The sequence below is a fragment of the Amphiura filiformis genome, unplaced genomic scaffold, assembly GCF_039555335.1.
Source record: "Amphiura filiformis unplaced genomic scaffold, Afil_fr2py scaffold_78, whole genome shotgun sequence".
NCBI lineage: Eukaryota > Metazoa > Echinodermata > Ophiuroidea > Amphilepidida > Amphiuridae > Amphiura > Amphiura filiformis.
The window spans coordinates 9,839-31,977 of NW_027305542.1; the positions used below are offsets into that span (position 1 = coordinate 9,839).

General features: G+C 38.3%; 1 protein-coding gene across 1 annotated transcript in view; it reads right to left on the bottom strand.

Moving 5' to 3' along the window:
* Window positions 1-16,023: 16,023 nt before the first annotated feature.
* LOC140144758 (uncharacterized GMC-type oxidoreductase Mb1310-like) overlaps window positions 16,024-22,139 on the bottom strand; it is a 58,621-nt gene continuing 52,505 nt past the window's right edge. The window contains exons 12-15 of the mRNA XM_072166564.1: window positions 18,792-18,984; window positions 18,215-18,267; window positions 17,428-17,595; window positions 16,024-16,942 (exon numbers count right to left, since the gene is read on the bottom strand). Coding sequence (XP_072022665.1) covers window positions 16,780-16,942; window positions 17,428-17,595; window positions 18,215-18,267; window positions 18,792-18,984 — 577 coding nt within the window. The 3' untranslated portion in view covers window positions 16,024-16,779. The remainder of the gene's footprint in view (window positions 16,943-17,427; window positions 17,596-18,214; window positions 18,268-18,791; window positions 18,985-22,139) is intronic.

Genomic DNA, 22,139 nt, shown 5'->3' on the forward strand with positions numbered 1-22,139 from the left:
GCGTTGTCTTACCGTCGTTTTATCTTTTCAGTTTCTGTTTCCGTATCCGTAATAGTTTTTGTAAGTCATTGTTATTCTGAAGTGGTAGTCTCCCAGGTGTGACCAATCTTTTATTCTAGCCTTTTGTTAGTTACTGAAAATTTGAAGCTCGTGAATTTCAGTTTTCGTTTTGGTAAGTTATATTGATTTTTACATAAAATCTTGAGATGTGCAGTTGGGTGCTAATCTAGACAAAAGAAGAGTCTAAATTTTACGGTCCTAAATTCGCGGTAAATTGTACGGCTTCAATTGACTTGTGTTTGGTGTATATGCACTTACGCCTAGACGTAAGTGGTTCGTAAAAATTGTCTTGCATTGAAATATATACTAACCATTTGCCAGGTTATAAGCAAAAGGATTTCATATTGGCGATGAAACGAGCGTCTAAAATAGTCAAATACCTCCCAATGAGGCGCGTACAAGTGGTGATTTGGGAATCATGTTTTATATTGAAATGCAATACAAAAGAATGGCATTGGAGCAAAGATAATGTATTCTATTCATTCGTACCAATTGCATGCTAATCTGATAATTGGTTGGGTCTATATGCAAGGCTCAGGCTTATTTTATGTTTATTTTTGCATAGCTTATTTTCAGTCATGGATCATACTGATAAATTTCGTAAGGGATGGAGGGAGGGAGGGAGGGAGGGAGGAAATACTTGACACTGAACAAGTGAGATTGGGAGGGGTGAGGAAGAAAGAGAGGAGAGGGAGAGACGGAAAGACTAGAAAAAGAAGAACTCGAGAGTAGAGAGTATGGACCGGGAGGGAGTGGGGAGACTGATCATGGGGGGGGGGGGGCAGGAGGAAGCAAAATAGGGAGTAGAAAAATATATTGATGGAAGGGGGACACTGTGGCCATGCGCAAGTGCTCTGGGGTTCGATAGGCTCATAAGCGGACCTTTTGTGATTTTAGGGCTTATTTGCAACGTTTTTACAGAAAAAAGTGGACTTTGTCATTCGGATTGGCATGCATTTTGTCAAATTAATGTAGATCAATTTACCAATGTAAAGACGAGAGGGCGCTAGACCATTAAAGACACTGGTGTTAACTGGTGATAACGTAACCTTTTCGACCCTGGTTATATTGACCTAAGCAATCACCTCTATTGAAATAAGCTGATTGGTACTTCAGAGTTAACAATGAAGTCAGATTACAGTAACTTACTGAATCCCTTGCGTTTTCGTATCTGAACAAAAGACTTACGGAAACTGAAAAGATAAAAAGACCCTTAGGGTCTTTTTATCTTTTCAGTTTCCGTAAGTCTTTTGAGAGAACAGATTATGTTAACACCAGTGTTTTTAATGGCCTAGCGCCCTCTCGTCTTTAACATTGGTAAATCTATATTAATTTGACAAAATGCATGCCAATCCGAATGACAAAGTCCACTTTTTTCTGTAAAAACGTTGCAAATAAGCCCTAATATCACAAAAGGTCCGCTTATGAGCCTGTCGAACCCCAAAGCACGTGTGCATGGCCACAGTGTCGCCCTTCCATCAATGTCTATCTCCTATTTTGCTTCCTCTTGCCCCCCCATGATCAGTCTCCCACCTCCCTCCCCAGTCCCTACTCTCTCCTCTCGAGTTCTTCTCTTTCTAGTCTTTCAGTCTCTCCTCTCTCTCTTTCTTCCTCACCCTCCCACTCTCACTTGTTCAGTCTCAAGTATTTCCCTCCCTCCCTCTCCGTCCCTTGCGAAATTTATCAGTATGATCCATGACTGAAAATAAGCTCTGCAAAAATAAACATTTAAAATAAACCCGGCCTTGCATATAGACCCAACCAATTATCAGATTAGCTTGCCAGTGATACGAATGAATAGAATACATTATCTTTGCTCCAATGCAATTCTTTTGTTGTATTTCAATATAAAACATGATTACCAAATCACCACTTGTACGCGCCTCATTGGGAGATATTTGACTATTTTAGACGCTCGTTTCATCGCCAATATGAAAAACTTTTGCTTATAACTTGGCAAATGGTTAGTATATATTTCAATGCAAGACAATTTTTACGAGCCACTTACGTCTAGGCGTAAGTGCATATACACCAAACACAAGTCAATTGAAGCCGTACAATTTACCGCGAATTTAGGACCGTAAAATTTAGACTCTTCTTTTGTCTAGATTAGCACCCAACCGCACATCTCAAGGTTTTATGTAAAAAATCTATATAACTTACCAAAACGAAAACTGAAATTCACGAGCTTCAAATTTTCAGTAACTAACAAAAGGCTAGAATAAAAGATTGGCCACACCTGGGAGACTACCACTTCAGAATAACAATGACTTACAAAAACTATTACGGTTACGGAAACAGAAACTGAAAAGATAAAACGACGGTTAGTGTTTTAAAAGGGCTACAAATGGAAGAAAAGTCACATTGTGAAAAGTACGTATACAGCTTAACAATTCATTAATTTTCTGATTACGTGTTGATTTTTGGAGGTACACTTAGAAAGTATTGCGCGATGATAATCAGTTGAATGTACATTCTACCATCTTGATGATTGACTTTTGTAGATAGATCATTTTTTGAATGATACCATTCCTTCCAGAATGAGCCACTAATGTATTTGATATTAAAGTTAATTACATGGCTAATGGTGTTTTGCTATTGTGACCAAAAGTAGTTAATTAAAACAGACTATATGTCAATAATTTCGTTAAATGACCCGTAGACTGTGAGGTATTTTGGGATCCGATGTTTCGGATGACGGCAAATCTTCGACGCCTTGCGCGATGCTCCATCACTCTCCGAGCGCGGGCAGCGACAATAACAATAACGACTGGGCACTGTCAAGCGATAATGTCGTCCTCTATAGTCATTGTAAATATAATTTCATACAAATAGATCAATTTATAGTTATATCTGATTCGTCAGTATTGCGAAATGGTGTTACCTGAATGGGTGACTCCATTTGAAATTTAATCCCCTGTGGGAGATTAAGGTCATATCTTCCATTAGGAGTGTATGGATTTAAACTGGCCCATTGCTGTGATACAGAAACCTCAATTTGCTCATTCCATTTTTTTTTAAAGCGCAGTGATTTGTAGCGTGGTCCACAAGCCTCAACAGCACAATCAACACTTAAACAGTCTCTACGCCAATTTCTGAAGTACCTGGTTGCTGAATTCGGTTGTCGTTGAAAGAATTTGTAGACACCGGTGAATATCGCTCAGCACACTTAAACGGACACGTTGATAAAATGCGAAGAAAAGTATTCCGAAAAGATTGAGTTCTTGCGATGTAAATAATAATATTCCACCAATAGGTGCTCAGTAAGATTATATAAAATAATGATTCCAAATAAACCGAAGGATCGTTACCCGTGTGTAATTTGTAGATTAACAGTGAAATAATTGGCGCCCAACCGACTATAAAACTCCCTGTTACAATTAAAAATGTAAAAAGCGCTTTTGCGTCTTTCTTGCAAACTTTGCAAGGTTGGTGGTCTTGCGATGGGTTAAGTACATTATCAAGCTTAACAGCCCTTTGATTATGTCTATGTGTTATCCAATAGATACGGGCATACATGACGGTTAACAACAAAAATGGTATCGCCACAAATATCGTTGTTGAGAGTATAAATGATATGATTGTATATGTGTTAAAAACACGACATAACAGGCGATCCTTGTCATAAAATGTACCAGATGAAAGTGGGAACAAAAGATAAATGGTCAAACAAAGTACTGCAATGAAATACACAAAAGCGATATGAATCTTTGCACGTTTTGTTGTTATGATGGATGGTGCTCGTAATGGGAATTCAACCTGTAGATAACGCTCTAAGTTAACTCCCAGGAGTGAGAGGATCGATACTATGTTCAAAGTTAGATGCGCCTTTCCAATAACGTTACATGCTGAATGGGCAAACTTCAATGTGAAATGATCACCCCATAATAACACGTAAGACGGAATCGTTACAAAGATTCCTAAAAACAAATCCGATATTGTCAACGATAGGAGAAATATTTTCGTTGCCTTCTTAAACTCATTAGCGCGGCGTAGGACGAAACAGCACCAAAGGTTTCCAAATATGGTATATTGTAAATTTTATACACAAAAATTATGCAAGGACCAATTTATCCCGGACTGTCGGAGCGTCACCTTTCGACTGATGATATCAAACGCTTTATTTCAAACAGATTACATCTCCTGTGTGGGAGATTAAGGCCATGTCTTCCATTGGGAGTGTATGGATTTAAACTGGCCGAATGCTGTGATACAAAAGTCTCAATTTGCTCATTGCGGTTTAAAAAAAGGCACAGTGATTTATAGTGCACTACGCACAGGAATAACGCCTAGACGTTAATCCACAGGCCTCATCAGCACAATCAACCCTTAAACAGTCTCCACGCCAATTTCTGAAGTACCTGGTTGCTGACTTCGGTTGTCTTTGGAAGAATTGGTAGACACCGGTGAATATCGCTCAGCACACTTAAACGGACACGTTGATAAAATGCGAAGAAAAGTATTCCGAAAAGATTGAGTTCTTGCGATGTAAAAAATAATATTCCACCAATAGGTACTCAGTAAGATTATATAAAATAATGATTCCAAATAAACCGAAGGATCGTTACCCGTGTGTAATTTGTAGATTAACAGTGAAATAATGGGCGCCCAACCGACTATAAAACTCCCTGTTACAATTAAGAATGTAAAAAGCGCCTTTGCGTCTTTCTTACAAACTGTGCAAGGTTGGTGATCTTGTGATGGGTTAAGTACATTATCAAGCTTAACAGCCCTTTGATTATGTCTATGTGTTATCCAATAGATACGGGCATACATGACTGTTAACAACAAAAATGGTATCGCCACAAATATCGTTGTTGACAGTATAAATGATATGATTGTATAGGTGTCCTTTACATCGTTAAAAACACGACATAACAGGCGATCCTTGTCATAAAATGTACCAGATGAAGGTGGGAACAAAAGATAAATGGTCAAACATAGTACTGCAATGAAGTACACAAAAGCGATATGAATCTTTGCACGTTTTGTTGTTATGATGGATGGTGCTCGTAATGGGAATTCAACCTGTAGATAACGCTCTATGTTAACTCCCAGGAGTGAGAGGATCGATGCTATGTTCAGAGTTAGATGCGCCTTTCCAATAACGTTACAGGATAAATGGGCAAACTTCAAAGTGAAATGATCACCCCATAATAAAGCGTAAGACGGAATCGTTACAAAGATTCCTAAAAACAAATCCGATATTGTCAACGATAGGAGAAATATTTTCGTTGCCTTCTTAAACTCATTAGCGCGGCGTAGGACGAAACAACACCAAAGGTTACCAAATATAGTTAAAACAGCAGTGATTCCATGAAAAACCTTTCTGAACATGAGATATGCTGATGAGGACTGGTGAGTGGCATCTTCCCAATCTTCAAAGAGCATTGACTGAGTTTCGTTCGACGCATTGACCATTAGACTTCCAAACTCCTCATCCATCATGGCATCTTTGTCTTGTCATGTGCATATCAAAACGTCCGTATTCCATGTGTCATCAAAATGCGTTGATATCAAAATATTGTCTGTGAAATATATTATGCACTTTTGATTAAAATCGTGCTAGCCTTTGACTTATAACATTTTGCACACTACCATGCATGTAATCAACCAATTTCACTCGACAAATATTGGAATGAATATGAAACAGCATGAACGGAATTCCTCATAAAGTCCCACACGTGCAATCTCCGAAAACGACTCTGCATATCTGTTTGTAGAATGAAAATAAATGGACTGCTCTTGGTAAACCTACATCAACCCTGAAGCAATGGCGGGAAAGCAATATTTTTTGACCATGTCGACCAAGAAATTTGTCTATCGATAGATTTATTGTAAATAAATGACTAACTGTAGATATACAGCTGCTTCTTGCTCAGAAGCGTTAACAGTGATTTAATGGTAGGTTTCACATTGGATAACTAATTGTTGACACTATAGCGACATGTCAATATCGACCTGATCGGTTTCTAAATGTTTTTTTATAGCACATGATGGTGACAACACACTTAAATGTGAACACGGATAAATGTAATGCTTTGGAGTAACATGAACATGGAACATTGTTATCTGTTTTTAAACACTGCTGCAGCGCTAGTTATTAACCGGCTATCTTAATAACGCGGTTAATAACCATTAAGATAGTTAAGTCAATACGTGCCTCTCCGGTAAATCATTTGAAAATGTCCAGTAGGAAGTCTAGTTAATTGGAAAAATAATGGGTTTATATCGGCCATCAGACCATACTAGTACCAAAGGGGAGATGGCATGGTTTTTCCTTTAAAAAAATGGAAAATAGGTCGGCTTTGGAGCAAAGCTATACACTGTAATATAGTGCAACTAGCCTGCCGAAAAACGCTTCAATCATTTGGATTAACCCAGCAATGCTTTCAGCCAATTCCCTTATTTCGAACAGGTTAATACTATTCAAAATCTTTAAGAGTATACGTGCTTGGAGAGAAGTGGGTGACAAATATTATAATATAAAAAGTTATAAGGTATTCGAATATCATTTTGCTATGTCAAAATGAGGTTTTTTTCTGAATTATTTGCCACCTATTTTGCCCAAGTTTACTCACACCAACTGACATCACGAAATCGCGTTTGACTCCTCTATGTAAACAAACGATTGATTCATTCTCCCATCTATTTACTTTGACAAACAACATTTATAGAATAATTCATTTTAGGTAAGGCCGTGTGTCCTGAACTCGCCACCCTTAGCGTTACATGACAAATATTATGAATTTTTACACCGACCGGGTTTCGGTTTCTAATTAGATTATCTCGACAATCATCAACCCTAAACTAGCAAAAGTATACATTTTTGGAAAGCTGATGGCATCAGCAATTCCAATATATACATTTCAACTCATTATACAGGGTGACCTGCAAGTTTATACAGGGTGGAATAAAAAATTTTTGATAAAAAATGGGTCACTCAATGCATTGCTTATTACCAACTTACAGTAATAAACTGGAAGTAAACAACATTCATTTGGTTAGAGGACATGGAGAGCCAACTGACTTTGGAAGAAACCAAAATCACAGCTGTTTGGTAATCTCGGAATATAGGGTGCCAATGCCAAAGTATGTTAGATTTTTTTACAATTCAACATATTTTGAACCTAAACATTTTCCCCCTAACCCATACAGAAAAAATATGTCCATATTCAGATTCCTCGTGAAATTTCCCATCAGAAAATCTATACTTTGACTATGATAGATTTTGAAGACATCTGCATTACTTACTACAGTGTTTAATATGACATCCCCCAACACCACATCCCCCACCACCGCCACCCTGCCCATTCTGAATTCTATGAAGCACAGTGTCAGTATTAAAAAAGTTCAAGTATTTCTTTTTACAGGGTTGAAAGTGCATTTTATTTAGCAATAAAATGAGACCACAAGCATGACAATAACTTCTTGCTTGACAGAGATATCATCATTTGTTTTGAGTCGACTTTGGTAAAATGTAACGTCGCCGCCTTTTTTTGGTGGCGAGCTCAAGACACACGACCATATACGCGAAACATCCTGCCATGAAGAAGCAATAACCACCCCCAAATCCAGCTATAATATTTGAATACGCATATACAGCGATGGAAAGATTGTTGTACATCACAATCAATTGTAAAATCACGTTGAAAAAAGAAGCCACGATAGGTGCTATTAGGTTAACTTTGCGTCCAATGCGGTCCGACAATGAGCCGTAAAATGGAGCTACAAGAAGTGCGGGAACGTAAGCGATTGCCGTAGATATCATAAGCCAGTATGCCGATTCATCCGCTACTTGTTGTCGTTGAAGGTAATCTGGATTTGAGCTGTTTTGGTTTTTGCAGGTTCCATTTTAAACTGTAATTCAAATTTTGTGCCACTCTATTTTCTATGTACTTAGGTACAACTAACTGGTGTCATTGCAGCAAATATGATGACAATAACCGGTTCTACTATTATCCATCTGGATGTTATTTGACGTTACATGAGAACCAAGTAATGGGCTATCTTTATGGAAAAAATGAGAACATGTTTGAGGAAGTTAGATTTAGACTCAAAATGGCGAACTTGCGAATTCCAAGGTAACAAATACGAGTAACTCACGGATTTTATTCATTTATTCATTTACTATTTCTCAACTTTCAATGTTCTTATATCTGGGTGACAAACATATGAACAAACAAACCTAAGATTCTATTTTGTAACTTTTATTGATAGTACCAAAGATACTAGATATGATCTTTGATAGTACTTAAATAGTGGAGCAATGTTTAACAAACCATACAAACAAGACTGAGGTCTCAAGTATGTTTGTTGTTCAATTGTTTCGTTTTTGCCAAAGGATTGGCAAATTTCGGTGACTGGCAATGTCAGGGCATTTATATTTTGCCCTCTACCAGTACTGAAATGATGTTGTGTTGTTTGGCCTTGCGAGGCAATAATACCTCAAATGTGACGTTTTCGTTGATAGAAACTATGTTCTGGGGAAGGAGGTAACCTCCCTTCGTCTTCGACTTTCACAGAAATAAACATATCAAATGACATACTACAGGGTGTCCCTGAAATAACTGTATCGTCGGAAACTTAATTGTTTGGGTATTTAAACGTCACAACTAAACATATATAAATAATTGGTGTGGTTAAGTAATATATCAGCTATTACATACTTTTTGACAATTGACCATGCCGTTTTTGAAATATAAATTTTTTACAAAACTCCCTCATTTTCAAGCCTTTCCACGGATTCAAAATATCAATCGATGATCTATTCGGAGTGCTAAGACCATATTGGTTTAATAATTCGTAAAGCCTCCGTGCGCATTATTATAAAATCGACTTTTTTTCGCGTTATTCCCGCTGGATTGATTAAATTTCAGTTTTTTTCCGTTGTTTTATTTTTTACCGATCCACCACACAAACAAAGCCCAACAAAGCTCAAAGCCCATAGCGTACATCTCAATAAAAAAATCTTCATGCATCTTGACCAGAGTGCAACCTCCCTGAGCATGCTGAGAGATGTGCTCTATTCTTGCCACAGATACACAAAATTAAAGTAAAGAAATAAAAAAAAAAATTAAAACCGTATTCCGTACTTTTGAACCATATTTTGTTCAAAAATGATAGGAAGGGACTGTTTTCAGCTAAAATGTTGGCTATCAGCAGATGCCCGATGGTATCAGGAAGTGTTCTAGAAAGTTAAGCGAACTCATTATTTATTCAAAATTTATTTATTTAGAAAATCCGAATGGGAAATCCGAAAAAAAAATATCAGGTCAAAATGTTCACCCTAGAAATATTGTGAAATAAAATCGAATCAAATTTAAGCTCCGCAAACAACGTCCAATTATTTCCAGAGGGGTTTGCTACACGCGAATATAATAATTTATGATTTGGGGTTAATTTGAGAAGAGTTATGCCTCAAGTTTAAAAAATACACCGAGTGCACCTTTATTGACCAAAAACCTCGACAATTCAACACTCTGTAAAAACAAATCAAGAATTATCTGGGATAATTGCAACTAAGTATATGAACGTTATGATCTAAGCTACCAGATGCATCATTAATTTCATAACTATGATATTTTGTTGTGGAAAAATATTACTTTAATATTTTGGCGGGATTATTTCCCACCAAAAATTTCAACCAAAAAGAGAAAGTACCCTTTAGATTAAAAATTCATATGGCCTTAACACTGCGCATCATCAGCGCATGCATGCGTCTGCTGTCATTGATAGATATCGACTCGTACTTGAAAATGAGGGAGTTTTGTCAAATTCTTTTATTTCAAAAACGGAGCGGTCAATTGTCAAAATTCAAAAAGGACGTGATAGCTGATATGTTCCTCAACATCGTCAGTTATTTGGTTACATTTGGTTTATGCGTGCGTTAAGGGATCTAAAATGAGCGTTTATTGCGTTTCGTCAGTATTTTTTGTGGGACATGAGAGCACCTCGGACCTATCGAATTGCATTCTGAATACGAAGCATGTCTTTCTGATATCAAATAATTTTCATTTTTGAAAATCACAATATAATACAAATTTTATGACAAATTATAAAAATTTGATATTTTTCAAATTTTTGATATATAACAGTCCTCGAAGTAAATTATATAAATCTAATGATATATTCTTAAAGTGTATGTAGCAGGGAGGAAAAGCCGACGGTCAATTGAAAATTTTGACCTTTCATATTGAAGATATGGATTTTTTTTCCCAAAAAGACCTAATTTTTTTTGGTGTTTTGGGAAAAAAAATCCATATCTTCAATACGAAAGGTCAAAATTTTCAATTGATCGTCGGCTTTTCATCCCACCTACACTTTAAGTATAAATCATCAGATTTATAAAGTTTACTTCAAGTACTGTTAAATATCAAAAATATCAATTTTAATGATTTGCCATAAAATGTGTATTAAATTGCGAATTTCAAAAATCAAAATTATTTGATATCAGAATGACATTCTTCGTATTCAGAATGCAATTCGATATGTCTGATGTGCTCTGATGTCCCAAAATAAATACTCTCCAAACGTTCATACCCCAGCCCTTAAAGTAGCCAAAAAATCAGCTACCGACGATACAGTTCTTTCAGCAACACCCTGTAGAGGTGTGTCGAATACAAGTGTATATGCTCTCAATTTGATTAATTAATCGCACACAATTATTATAAACTTTCAAAATATTAATATGAAAGCTTTTAAAAGTAATGAAATTTTAATGCAGGGTGGAAAAACCAACAGGGCGGGAAACGGGAACCAGTGATTCAAATATCCTTAGCCTAATAGTAGTTCGTCACTTTTGAAATAGTTTGTCATCTTTGATTTAATTTGCTTACCTTCGTTCCGCAGTTTTAAAGGAGTAGCAGCATTTTAAGATGTTCACTAAATTACCCCTAACATCCGCTATATGACATTTGACCATAATCGGTGAACAACTAATATCCAGCTAGGGTCAGCGGTTCTGATGGCTTCGTTTGATGCGACCAATAAATATTGGGCGAAATTGGGTCCAGTGCCTGACACTAGTAGCATTTTAAAGATTTCAACATAATGACCTCTAATAACCCCTACATGACCTTTCACCCCTAACTGTGAAAAACTTAAAAGAGCTTTTGTCGGTGCTTCTTGTGGCCAAGTTTGGTCGAGATCAGCGCAAGTGTCTGGCACTAATAGCATTTTAAAAGAGGGTTTGACGAAAGAAATGGAACCAATGGCAAATGGTAGTCATAGACCACAAACCTAGCTGGGCGTGTTGGTGTTTTTTTCCTTTTTTTTTATGTCGAGTATATCTAGACATCAACAGCTAAAATCTAGGAGATAATGCTGACGAACCTCCGGCCAAGCACAAGTGACCTGGTGAACGAAGGGGGTCGCAGTAGATATCTTATATTTTTACAGGACAGTCAAGTGCAGCCAACAATCGGGCTTTTAACCCTGATCGTAATCGACAGTAACGAGGTCTTTTATCATGTGTCATCTGCCCGCCTTTACCAGATGAGCTACGGGGAGAGCGAATAAGATTTTTTGGTCCTGCGGGGAATTGAACCCGGGACATCTCGCACCAAAGGCAAAGACCTTAGGGAGGACAGCTTTTATGGTCTACTAAGCTCAACAATGCTTTGCTGTCTTCGATAGCGCACTGTATCGGAGAGGTACCTGGCTTTTATCAAAGCCCAAACCCATGAAAGCCTGTAGCAAACTCTGTCAGGCTCCGCTCAATTATTCACTCTGCTCCGATACCACGCGTTGACCAAAATATCGATCGAATCAATTTTACGACCATGCTTGAATTAACAACCCTTGAAACCTAATTACACCACTTTATGTAAACATAACCTTACACACATTATTGACTTTCTATTGACCGCAGACATGACCCCAGACATGCTTATTAAATGACCACTTGAGTAGTTGATGAGTGGGTCGTTATGTACTTACTGAAAACAAAGGATAGTTTTACCATCGACCGTGTTTACAATCCTGCTGCTCTGCTGAACGCTCCGATAGATATCAGCAAACTGTTTGCTTGTTCCTATCGAACGCTCTGGCGTACATAAACCATTATCGAAGACAGCAAAGCATTGCTGAGCTAAGTGGACCATAAAAGCTGTCCTCCCTTAACCAGTGTGCCACGCTGCTCCCTGTTGTGTTGTGGAGGTATCTGACCCCTGCAAAATGGGGTCTGTTGTCACCGAGTTTGAGTCACGTGTCCTTTACAGATGTCCAGATAATATAATTCTAAGTTTTGACCGTAGATTACCTTTGACCCGACCCCTGCAAAAGTCCCAAATGTTCACCTGGTCACGAGATGTGTTGCCACTGAGTTTGAGCCCTGTACCATTTAGTCAGATGTCCAAATAATGCAATCTAAATATTTGATCACAGATGGCCTTTGACCTGACCCCTGCAAAATGTTCAAACGTGTTTGCCAAGTTTGAGCTCCGTATCCCTTACAGATGTCCAGATAATGAAAGTCTAATAATTGACCCAGATGACCCTTAAACTGACCCCTACAAAATGTTACAAAATTTTCCCCTGGTCATGAAGTTTGTTGTCACCGAGTTTGAGCCCGTACCCCTTACAGATGTCCAGAAAATGTAGTTCTAAGACTTGACCTCTGCATGACCTTTGACCCGACCCTTGCAAAATGTTGGTCACGAGGTTTGTTGTCACTGTCACCCTTTGTGTACAAGGTATAGACACTGGGTATAACCGATGCATATATGTGCCATAAGTGACATCATTGTGCTATGTAATATGTGGCAGAAGAAGCATTTTGAATGTATTTGCTTATATACCAGAAATGCCACCTTAATAAACTTTTGACCGCAATTCTGTGTACAAGATATGGGCCCTGGGTATAGCCGATGCATATGTGCAAGTGACATCATTGTGCTATGTAATATGTGGCAAAAGAAGCATTTTGAAGGCATTAGGTTATACCAGGAATGCCACCTTAATGACCTTTGATGCCAATTTTGTCTACACCCTATTTGCACTGCAGCCGATATATATGTGCAAGTGATGTAATTGTAGGGTGTAACATGTAGGAGAAGAAGCATTTTGAAGTTGTTGCCAGAAGAAAGAAAGATGAATTGGATAGCAGAACAGGACCTAGTATATACCCCCCCCGATAGGTAAGAAATAGTCTCGATCCCAGCCGATTTGTGCTCCTTCATAGTACTTCTTTTCTAATTGGCTGAAAATTGACTCACTAAAAATTTGAGTTCAATTTTGGCAGTCACTCAGCGCTGGGCTTCAGTGCATGCCGCGGTTGATATGAAGCTATGCGGTTACATAAATCCACACAATGTATAAAAAACGCGATGAGAGTCGCTGACATGAAAGGCGATATCAGACGATTGGTGCCTATGTGGCTGCTAAGCTAGCGTACATTTTGCGTTTGCGGTATCTACAAATAGTGAAGGACCTATGATGTTTAGTGTCACTTACACCAATCACGTCCTATAGCCAATTGAAAACAGTTTTATTTGGACATTCATTAACCAATCAGCGATCCTCATTTCACGGGTTGTCACCAGACGGTTTGTTTAGAGACGGAGGAACACAAACTGACTTGGACCGAGACAAGGTAAGAAGCTGACGAAGTAGATTCGCCTGCTCAACAATGTTTCAGTAAACACCTGTGACCTACAGATATTGAGGATAATCAATCAGTCAACTGATTCCAGTAAAAATTAACATATAGGATGCAGAATAAGATGGGCTACACGCTGATGTTTAGATTGAGATTTCTCGACTTACGTCCAAATTCATTCGCTCGGTAATTTTTTATGGGACACCCTGTATACCAATTGAATTCATTAACGGTTTATGATTTTGTGTGCTTGCGTAGCGAAATCTGGTTGGGCGATACCAGCTTTTGTCGATACTTAAACCGATACCATAAAGTATCGACGATACTTCGATATTTTCGATACCAATGATCCAAAGGTGAAGGGTGTATGTGGGAGGGCCGGGGTACGTGTGGTACCACATTACCAAACTTAACTTACTCTTCATGGGATAACAAATCTTAAGACAAACAACACAAGTTTTAATAAAACCAGTAGAAAATATTATTTTAATCAAGAAGATGTAACAGGTTTGCAGCTTTCGTTTTAGGGATCATTCATTATTTCTACCGGAGGGGGGAGGGGCGGTAGAATACATGGGGGATGATTTTTTGTCAGGCAAACAGAGGTCAGATGATTTTTAGTTATTGAAAGGGGGGGTCACAGCTTCCGGCGGCGATTCCTAACACTCGTCGACAACCACATACAGTTTTAGACTCCCTGCCAGTCCTATCCCAGCAAACACAAAAAGTTTTTAAAACGTTTTAAATAAGTTATATTTTGGCTTTTGGTTTAGGTAAAAACGTTTTAATAACATTAAAATGTCGGGTTATATAAAGGTCATGAAAACGTTGTAAAACGTTTTGTATGAAAACACACTGCAAGAATATTTCTAAAATGTTTTCAAAAATGTTATTGTAAACTATTTTTCCAAATATTTTTTGCCAAATATTTTGTCAACACTTAAATAACATTATGTTAAAATATTTGCCCCCAGCAAACACAGAAATGTTCTTAAAATGTTTTCTTCAAAACGTTTTAATAACATTTAAATGTCGGGTTATATAAAGGTCATAAAAACGTATTTAAAACGTTATTGCAAATATTTTGGGCAAACAATTTTTCGCAAAATATTTTTTCAACCCAAAAATAACATTCTGTTTAGAATGTTTTGTATGTTATGTTTTCAAATATGTTTTTGGAATGTTATGAAAACGTTTTATACCCTTAATATACCCTTTATATAACCCGACATTTAAACGTTTTCTGACATTTTATAACCTTTTGCAAATGATGTCGAAAACGTTCTGTGTTTGCTGGGATGTTCGCCATGCCTATGTATAGTTAGGACTGGCACACACCATCTAGTAGATCCATAGGCAATACACACTTAACGATTTGCATTATGCTTGCTAATAAAAGAAGTTCATAGAAATAAAATCCACTTTAAAAGTAACTTCCCGCCAGTCATCAGCTGTTTGATCATCATAACAACACCAAGCTTTGATAAAGTCAGTGGCTAACTGACGAAACTGTCAGCAAGAAAAACTAGCAGTGACGTAGATTTCTTTTTGTTTGACATTGTGGGGATGGGGTCCGGTACGAAAAAAATTCTTGAAATTTATTGAATGCAGCACCTTTTGGCGATATAATAAGCTTATTGTACAAATGCGCTCGAAGCGCGAAATTTCTTTTGCCATATTGAAGCTAAATTGATGAAATATGATGCATAAGTGGTCTAAATTTGCACTTCTTGAGTTGAAGTGGCCAAATATGAGACTAATTTGGTCAGAAACCCACATACAGGCGTCAACATTGGGGGGGGGGTGATTGTATGGACCCCCCCTGGCAAAATATTGGGGGGATCCCCCGGGATCTACACCTATGAAAATTAGTAAGTTTTCTTCAAATTGGTTTTTTCAACAACAAAAAAACTCTCTTGATTCATTAATTACCAAACATGATGAATTTGTTTCTTTCTTTCTCTAGTGTGTTTTGAATATGTTGGTGATATAGCTTCAACCATGGAAGAAAGAGATGAGAAGGAACCACAACGACTTCGATCGGCCAAGTTTTAATCCGCTTATATATTGACGCATGAAAAGAAAAGCTATCAATGGTACCTCCTTTCATGTATGATCCATTTACCGCGATCGATGCAAACCCATCCACGAACAAACAAACGCTACCCGGAAGTAAGATTCTGGAAGTTCACTGATGCTCTGAACATGTATAGTAGCTTTGTTTTGGGATCTACAGTCAAACTGTTTTCTTGATCGTATTGTGTAGAAAATGTCCTTTAAAACATCGAAAAGGTCGTCAAAATCGGCCGTTTTTTGCTGAGTTTCAGCTTTAGCAAATAAGGTAAGATTTTGGTGACTTTTCGATGAAAAATAGATGTAAAATGTTCTTAAATAATGCACAATGTTCCGGTTGAGTCCGGTACATAAAAACTGTTTAATTTAATAGTTTATATGTGTATAATCGTAACTAGCTAACTCGTTTCAGTGCCAAAGACTGCCAACTCTGAGAAAAAAGTCATCAAAGTTCGGGAAAATTGGGCAAAATGGAAGAAAAAGATGTAGGCCATCAATGACCGATGATCACGTCATCAGAGAAAATCCTATAGGGTGCTTGCACGGAAGGTCATTAGTTCAAATCATCCTTCAGACACACTCCAGAAGACATGCAAATACATGGAGTACAATACCAATCACCTATTTAACGCGGGGTATTGATCAAAGTAAATCCTCATGAATAACAATGTCAATTAAATGTCGGTAAAGGGAGTGGACAAAGTGAATGCGTTCGTTGTGGTTCCTTTTTATCTCTTTCTTCCATGCTTCAACAATGGTTCGCTGCATAATGGTAAAAACAGCCTTGAACTTATAAAGGGCGAGAGGTGCCATACTTACGGATTCAGGCTAAATTCAAAATTGGTATAAAACGTTTGTTTTTTGATCGATTACAAAAATTAATTTAATTTAAATTAATTAATTTTGTCATTAAAAGAAATTGTGTCTGCCGTGAAATACTATACATTTTTTCTATTCCTGTGGCTCTTTGATTTCTTCAAATATTTCGTTTCATGATAGAGTGAATCCCCTGGCCCTCAATATTACGCACAAAAGATCGCGTCGCCTTAAAGCTTAGAGGCATCCGTATGATGGGTACCGGTACGTGTTTCCCTGATAAGATCTGCTCCCTTCTCTCCAATCATAATGGATGGCGACATGGTGTTACCTGATGTCAAGTGCGGCATAATAGAAGCATCTACTACTCGAAGACCTGTGATGCCTTTCACTCTAAAATAATAATAATAATAGTAATAAATTATTATTGATCAGATGGCATCCGTAGTGAAGCGGCAAAGCGGTAATTGAAGTATTGGCACTGGCTGGGATTGCAACCGGGCATTACACGGGGATTTACCGGTATCAGGGGTGGGGCATGCAGTGTTTTTCCGGGGGTTGGCAATGTTAGATGCAATGGAGATACATGTAGTAGGAATATAATGCCGCCAGTGGTCGGGAAATAATGTAATAAAAATATAATTTGTCCGAAATTCTCTTCATTTCCCCACATATCACATTCTTCCGGATAGTGGACTTGGTACTTGAATAGGAAAATTCACCCCTTTTTGAAGGAGCAACTCACAGGGAAAATCTTTTCCAACTATCCAGCAGGGAACCAGACTAGCAATGTATAAAAAGGAAAAATGTGACACAACATCCAACGGGGAATAACAAAAAAGGTAGAAACACATAGAGATACCAACACAAAGATGTACCTTAGTTGCGGATCCACAACTGCTGTTGAATCATTGCTTGCTCCCATTTTACATGTGCCAACTGGGTGGTATAATGTCCAAGCAAAGTGGCGTACATACTCCTCCAGATTTTCACTAGACCACGTAGAGTGAAAGCTGCTAGGCATTTTGAGGTCCACGTGTTTCAACCTGTTTCAATAAAAACGATAATAAGCAATCGTATTAAGATAAAGATCCTTTATTGCAAGCTAAGTCTTATGCAAAACCCGGTGCGAAACAAGGTCTCTCATATTCTAGACGTAAATAATAAAAATCGTTAAGTTGCAATTTGGTACTTTCAATTCTCACAACTTGTAGAATGTAATACAGTAGGTTATTCGCCGTAGTATGTTATTCGCCGTAGAAGTGATGTTGTAATAGGATTAACTACCACATAGGTTAAAACATTTTTTTGAATATATCGCCCTGCACTACGTTCACACGGCACCTCTGCATTGAACAATAGATGTCAAAGAACAGGGATAAAAACCTGGATCGCACGGCAAGATTAGTAGATTGAAAGTACGCGTTGTTGTATTAAATGTATGATTGCATACATACACAGGGGGTGAGTGCAAACTGCTTGTTTATAGTGCAGGGCAATATATTCAAAAAATGTTTGAACCTATTGCTATGGTAGTTAATCCTGTTACATCATCACTTCTACGGCGAATAGGTATTGATGTGTGACATTGTAAATTCGACCAGTTGTGCCAAACAAAGGACGAACCACCTTATGGGTCTTTGCTAATATGATGATTCTACTTACTCAAGTGGTAACATAGCTTTGCTCTCCGAGATCGTCTTTGCTATACGTATTGCCTAAAGATGTGAAAAAGGTAAGATGAAAAAATACTATAAAATGCTTTAGGAAGTTTTCATTTACTATTCAATACCATTAAATTATAAACAGATAAAGAGCCGGGGTAGCGCGAATCACCCAATTTGACGCAGCAGGGACGATTGGTATTTTCCAATAGAATACATCAACATGTATGCGACACAACACCAAAACACATTAAATAATTACATTAATATCTTATTATCTTCATAAGCAGTTTATTAAATTTCTGATCCCCATGTCAAATGTTATTAATTTACAGACGTGAGATATTTGTTAGAAATGATAACAGAGTAATCAGGTTTTGCGATGTACTACGGCATTGTCCAAATTGTTCAGGTATCACCATTTTCTTTAAGTGTTTAAGCTGCACCTCTTAACACCTGCACCCCAAAACTGACTCGTCGTCGCTAATCATTTTAATCGTTTGGTCAAATAGACCAATGAAGTTATGTGTTACTTTTGGCGTTTACTTTTTATTATTATTTTTTTTTTCTACACGTACTTCAACCAGAACATCAACATCATGTTGGTTCTCAAGATAGTGTGGATCTATTATGGGATGCATCAAAGGGTCGGTACTTTGAAGTCTAATCTCCCCTCTACTTTTTGGATGCAACAGAATGAGTTGATATGTGTAGCCTTCTCTTTGTCTGTATTCAGCTATTGGTATATCGAAGCCGAAATATGGATAGAACCTGTAAGAAATAGCCAATACATAAATAACATTGAGAACACAACATACGAACATCGCATTAGGGATGGAATCAAAACTTGACCAGTGGCCGACCGCCAATTCCGGGTGGTTCCGTCCAGTTGGGTCCAGTTGCTATTGTTCCAAGCAACCGGTAACCGATGGTCAACCGGCGGTCGAGTTTTGTTTTCATCAAAGGGACTCAACTACGCGATAAGTCCATCCAAAATCCCGGTAGTCGAATTCATCACCGGTGTTGAATCAGGGGCCAAATTGATAGGGCACGATTCGGACGAGGCGTCGCGTTTGAGACTCGATTGTGTGGACATTCTAGAACATGCGAAGGTCCCTGACAGTAATATTTCCAAAGAGGAAAGAGCAGCGCTTCGTGATCTGAAATCTGACAATAATATCATGATCCTCCCTGCTGACAAGGGGAGGGCTACTGTGGTAATGAACAAAACCTCGTACCAAGACAAAGCCAATGAACTTTTAGCTGATAAGAACACGTATGAACTCATTAAGAAAGACCCTACTGCCAAGTATAAAAATCTCTTGGTGGATCAACTCAAAGTCCTCAAAGACGAGGAGTGGATTGACTTTAAGTTGTACAGACAGCTGTACCCCACCACGGCTGTTGTACCCAAGTTCTATGGCCTTCCTAAGGTCCATAAACCTTCGTGCCTACTTAGACCGATAGTGGCGAGTCGCGGTTCCATTACGTATAACACAGCTAAATTTGTGGCCAACATCCTGTCCCCCTTGTTGGTAAATCTGAAAGACATCTGCAGAACAGTGAGGACTTGGTCAACAAGATGTCTAAATTCACTCTCGGTCCCGATGAATGCTTTGTGTCCTTTGATGTCACAGCCCTCTTCACGTGCGTTCCGGTGGATGAAAGTTTAGTTATTGTTAAGGACTTGTTAACAGCGGACACCACCTTAGAGTCCAGAACTGACCTTAGCCCACAGCAAGTTACTGACCTTCTGAGCACCTGTCTTAAAACCACTTACTTCGTTTACAATGACAAGTTTTATGTTCAACGCGAGGGTGCGGCGATGGGCTCCCCAGTGAGCCCGATTATTGCGAATCTCTTCATGGAGAACTTTGAAGAGAAGGCTCTTCAATCGTGTGCTAATCCCCCCCAAATACTGGGGGCGCTATGTCGATGACATTATGGTGATATGGACAAAGCTGAGGTAGATACGTTCACTCAACATCTGAACTCTGTACACCCATCCATCAAATTCACGGTTGAACTTGAAAGCAACAATCTTGAGGAAACTATTGCTAACCTTCATCCTGAGCGTTTTGCCGGTACCTTGCTTCTTGGTGATTTCAATGTAAATTTTGGACCTAATCGCATTCCCAATAGCAATTTCTATGAGAAGCTCACTGCCATCTCTGACATTTTTGGTCTTCACCAGCTGGTCAACGATTACACACGCACGCCAGAAAATGGTCCTCCCTCGATGCTCGACCTTGTGTTCGCTTCAAGATCTGATCAAGTGTTTGATGTTCAAGTAACTGAGAAACTTGCTACTTCGGACCATCATATGGTAACTTTTAAAATTAGAGGGAAACCACGGGTTTACCCAACCTTCGCAGAACATTTTACCAATATGATCGCGCTGATGTAGAACAATTAAATTATCTGGTTTTAAATACTGACTGGTACAATGTTTTCAAAGATGACTGGCCCATTGATCGGGTCTTGGACTCTTTCACACAGACTTTTTTCTCTTATATAGATAAATGTATACCTAAGGTTACTAAAAAACGTAAATTTAAACCATGGTTTTCTCATGATCTGAAGCGTATGAGTACTAAAAAACAGAAAGCTTATCATAAAGCTAAACGTAGTGACAGACAAGCTGATTGGGAAACTTATCGTAAGTTGAATAATGAATTTACCTATGCTAAGAAACAGGCCTACAATTCTCACTGGGAAGTCAAGTTTGCCAAAAATGATAACTTAAAAGGTTTCTGGTCATTTGTTCGCTCTAAACGTGCTGAGCCAGATTCTTGTTCTTTTGTCATTGATGGTATTCAATCATCCAACCCGTCTGAAATTGCAAATGGTTTCAATCACTTATTTGCCAGTTATTTTACCAATTCCAGTCATGTCAGGGAGGTAACTTCTCCTGTTCTTGATGTCCCCACCATAAGTCATATTAAAATATCTGATGACATGGTTTTTAAAAAACTCAGGAGTCTCTCCCCTGACAAGGCAGTTGGTCCTGATGAAATCTCATGTCGTATGCTCAAATTGTGTGCAAACCTCATCTGCCCTGTTCTCACTCGCATTTTAACATATCCATTTCAACTGGTAATCTTCCTTCATGTTGGAAGACCGCTAATATTGTTCCTGTGTATAAAAAAGCTGATCGGAGTGATTTCAACAATTATCGTCCGATTGCACTTACAGCAATTATTGTCAAAATGTTGGAGAGTATTGTTTCTGACCACATCCGTAATCATCTTTTGTATAACGGTCTTCTTTACACTGACCAGCATGGATTTTCTCCTGGGAAATCATGTACCACTGCTTTAAATGAAGCCGTTTGTGAGTGGAACAAAATTTTGGATCGACGTACATCCCCGACACCGCGTATTGACTTAGTTTCAGTTGATTACAGTCGCGCTTTTGACTCTATCTCGCATGCAGTTCTTTTGGCAAAGCTGCATCGCACTTATGGTTTTAGGGGTCCACTCCTAAGCTGGATCTCTTCCTTCATTACCAACCGTAAGCAGAGGGTTGTTTTCCGTGGTCAAATGTCCAATTTTGTTTCTGTCCTCTCAGGTGTGCCCCAAGGGTCAGTGTTGGGGCCACTGCTTTTAATATTTATGTCAATGACCTCCATCTTCACCTCTGCTCCAAGATTTTTCAATACGCTGATGATACCTTTTTATTTCGCACAATTACCAATGATTCTGATATTGAAATTCTTCAGAATGATCTTACTACGCTTCACTGGTGGTCAGAGAATAATGCTCTCCAACTAAATCCCCAAAAGTGTCAGGTTATGTGCATTACCCGTCGTAAAAATAAGCCTTCTCCAATTTATCTTGTGTCTAATACTAAGCTTTCTCAAGCGAACAGTCTTCGTCTTCTTGGGGTTCAGATTTCTTCTGACCTCACATGGAATACACATGTAT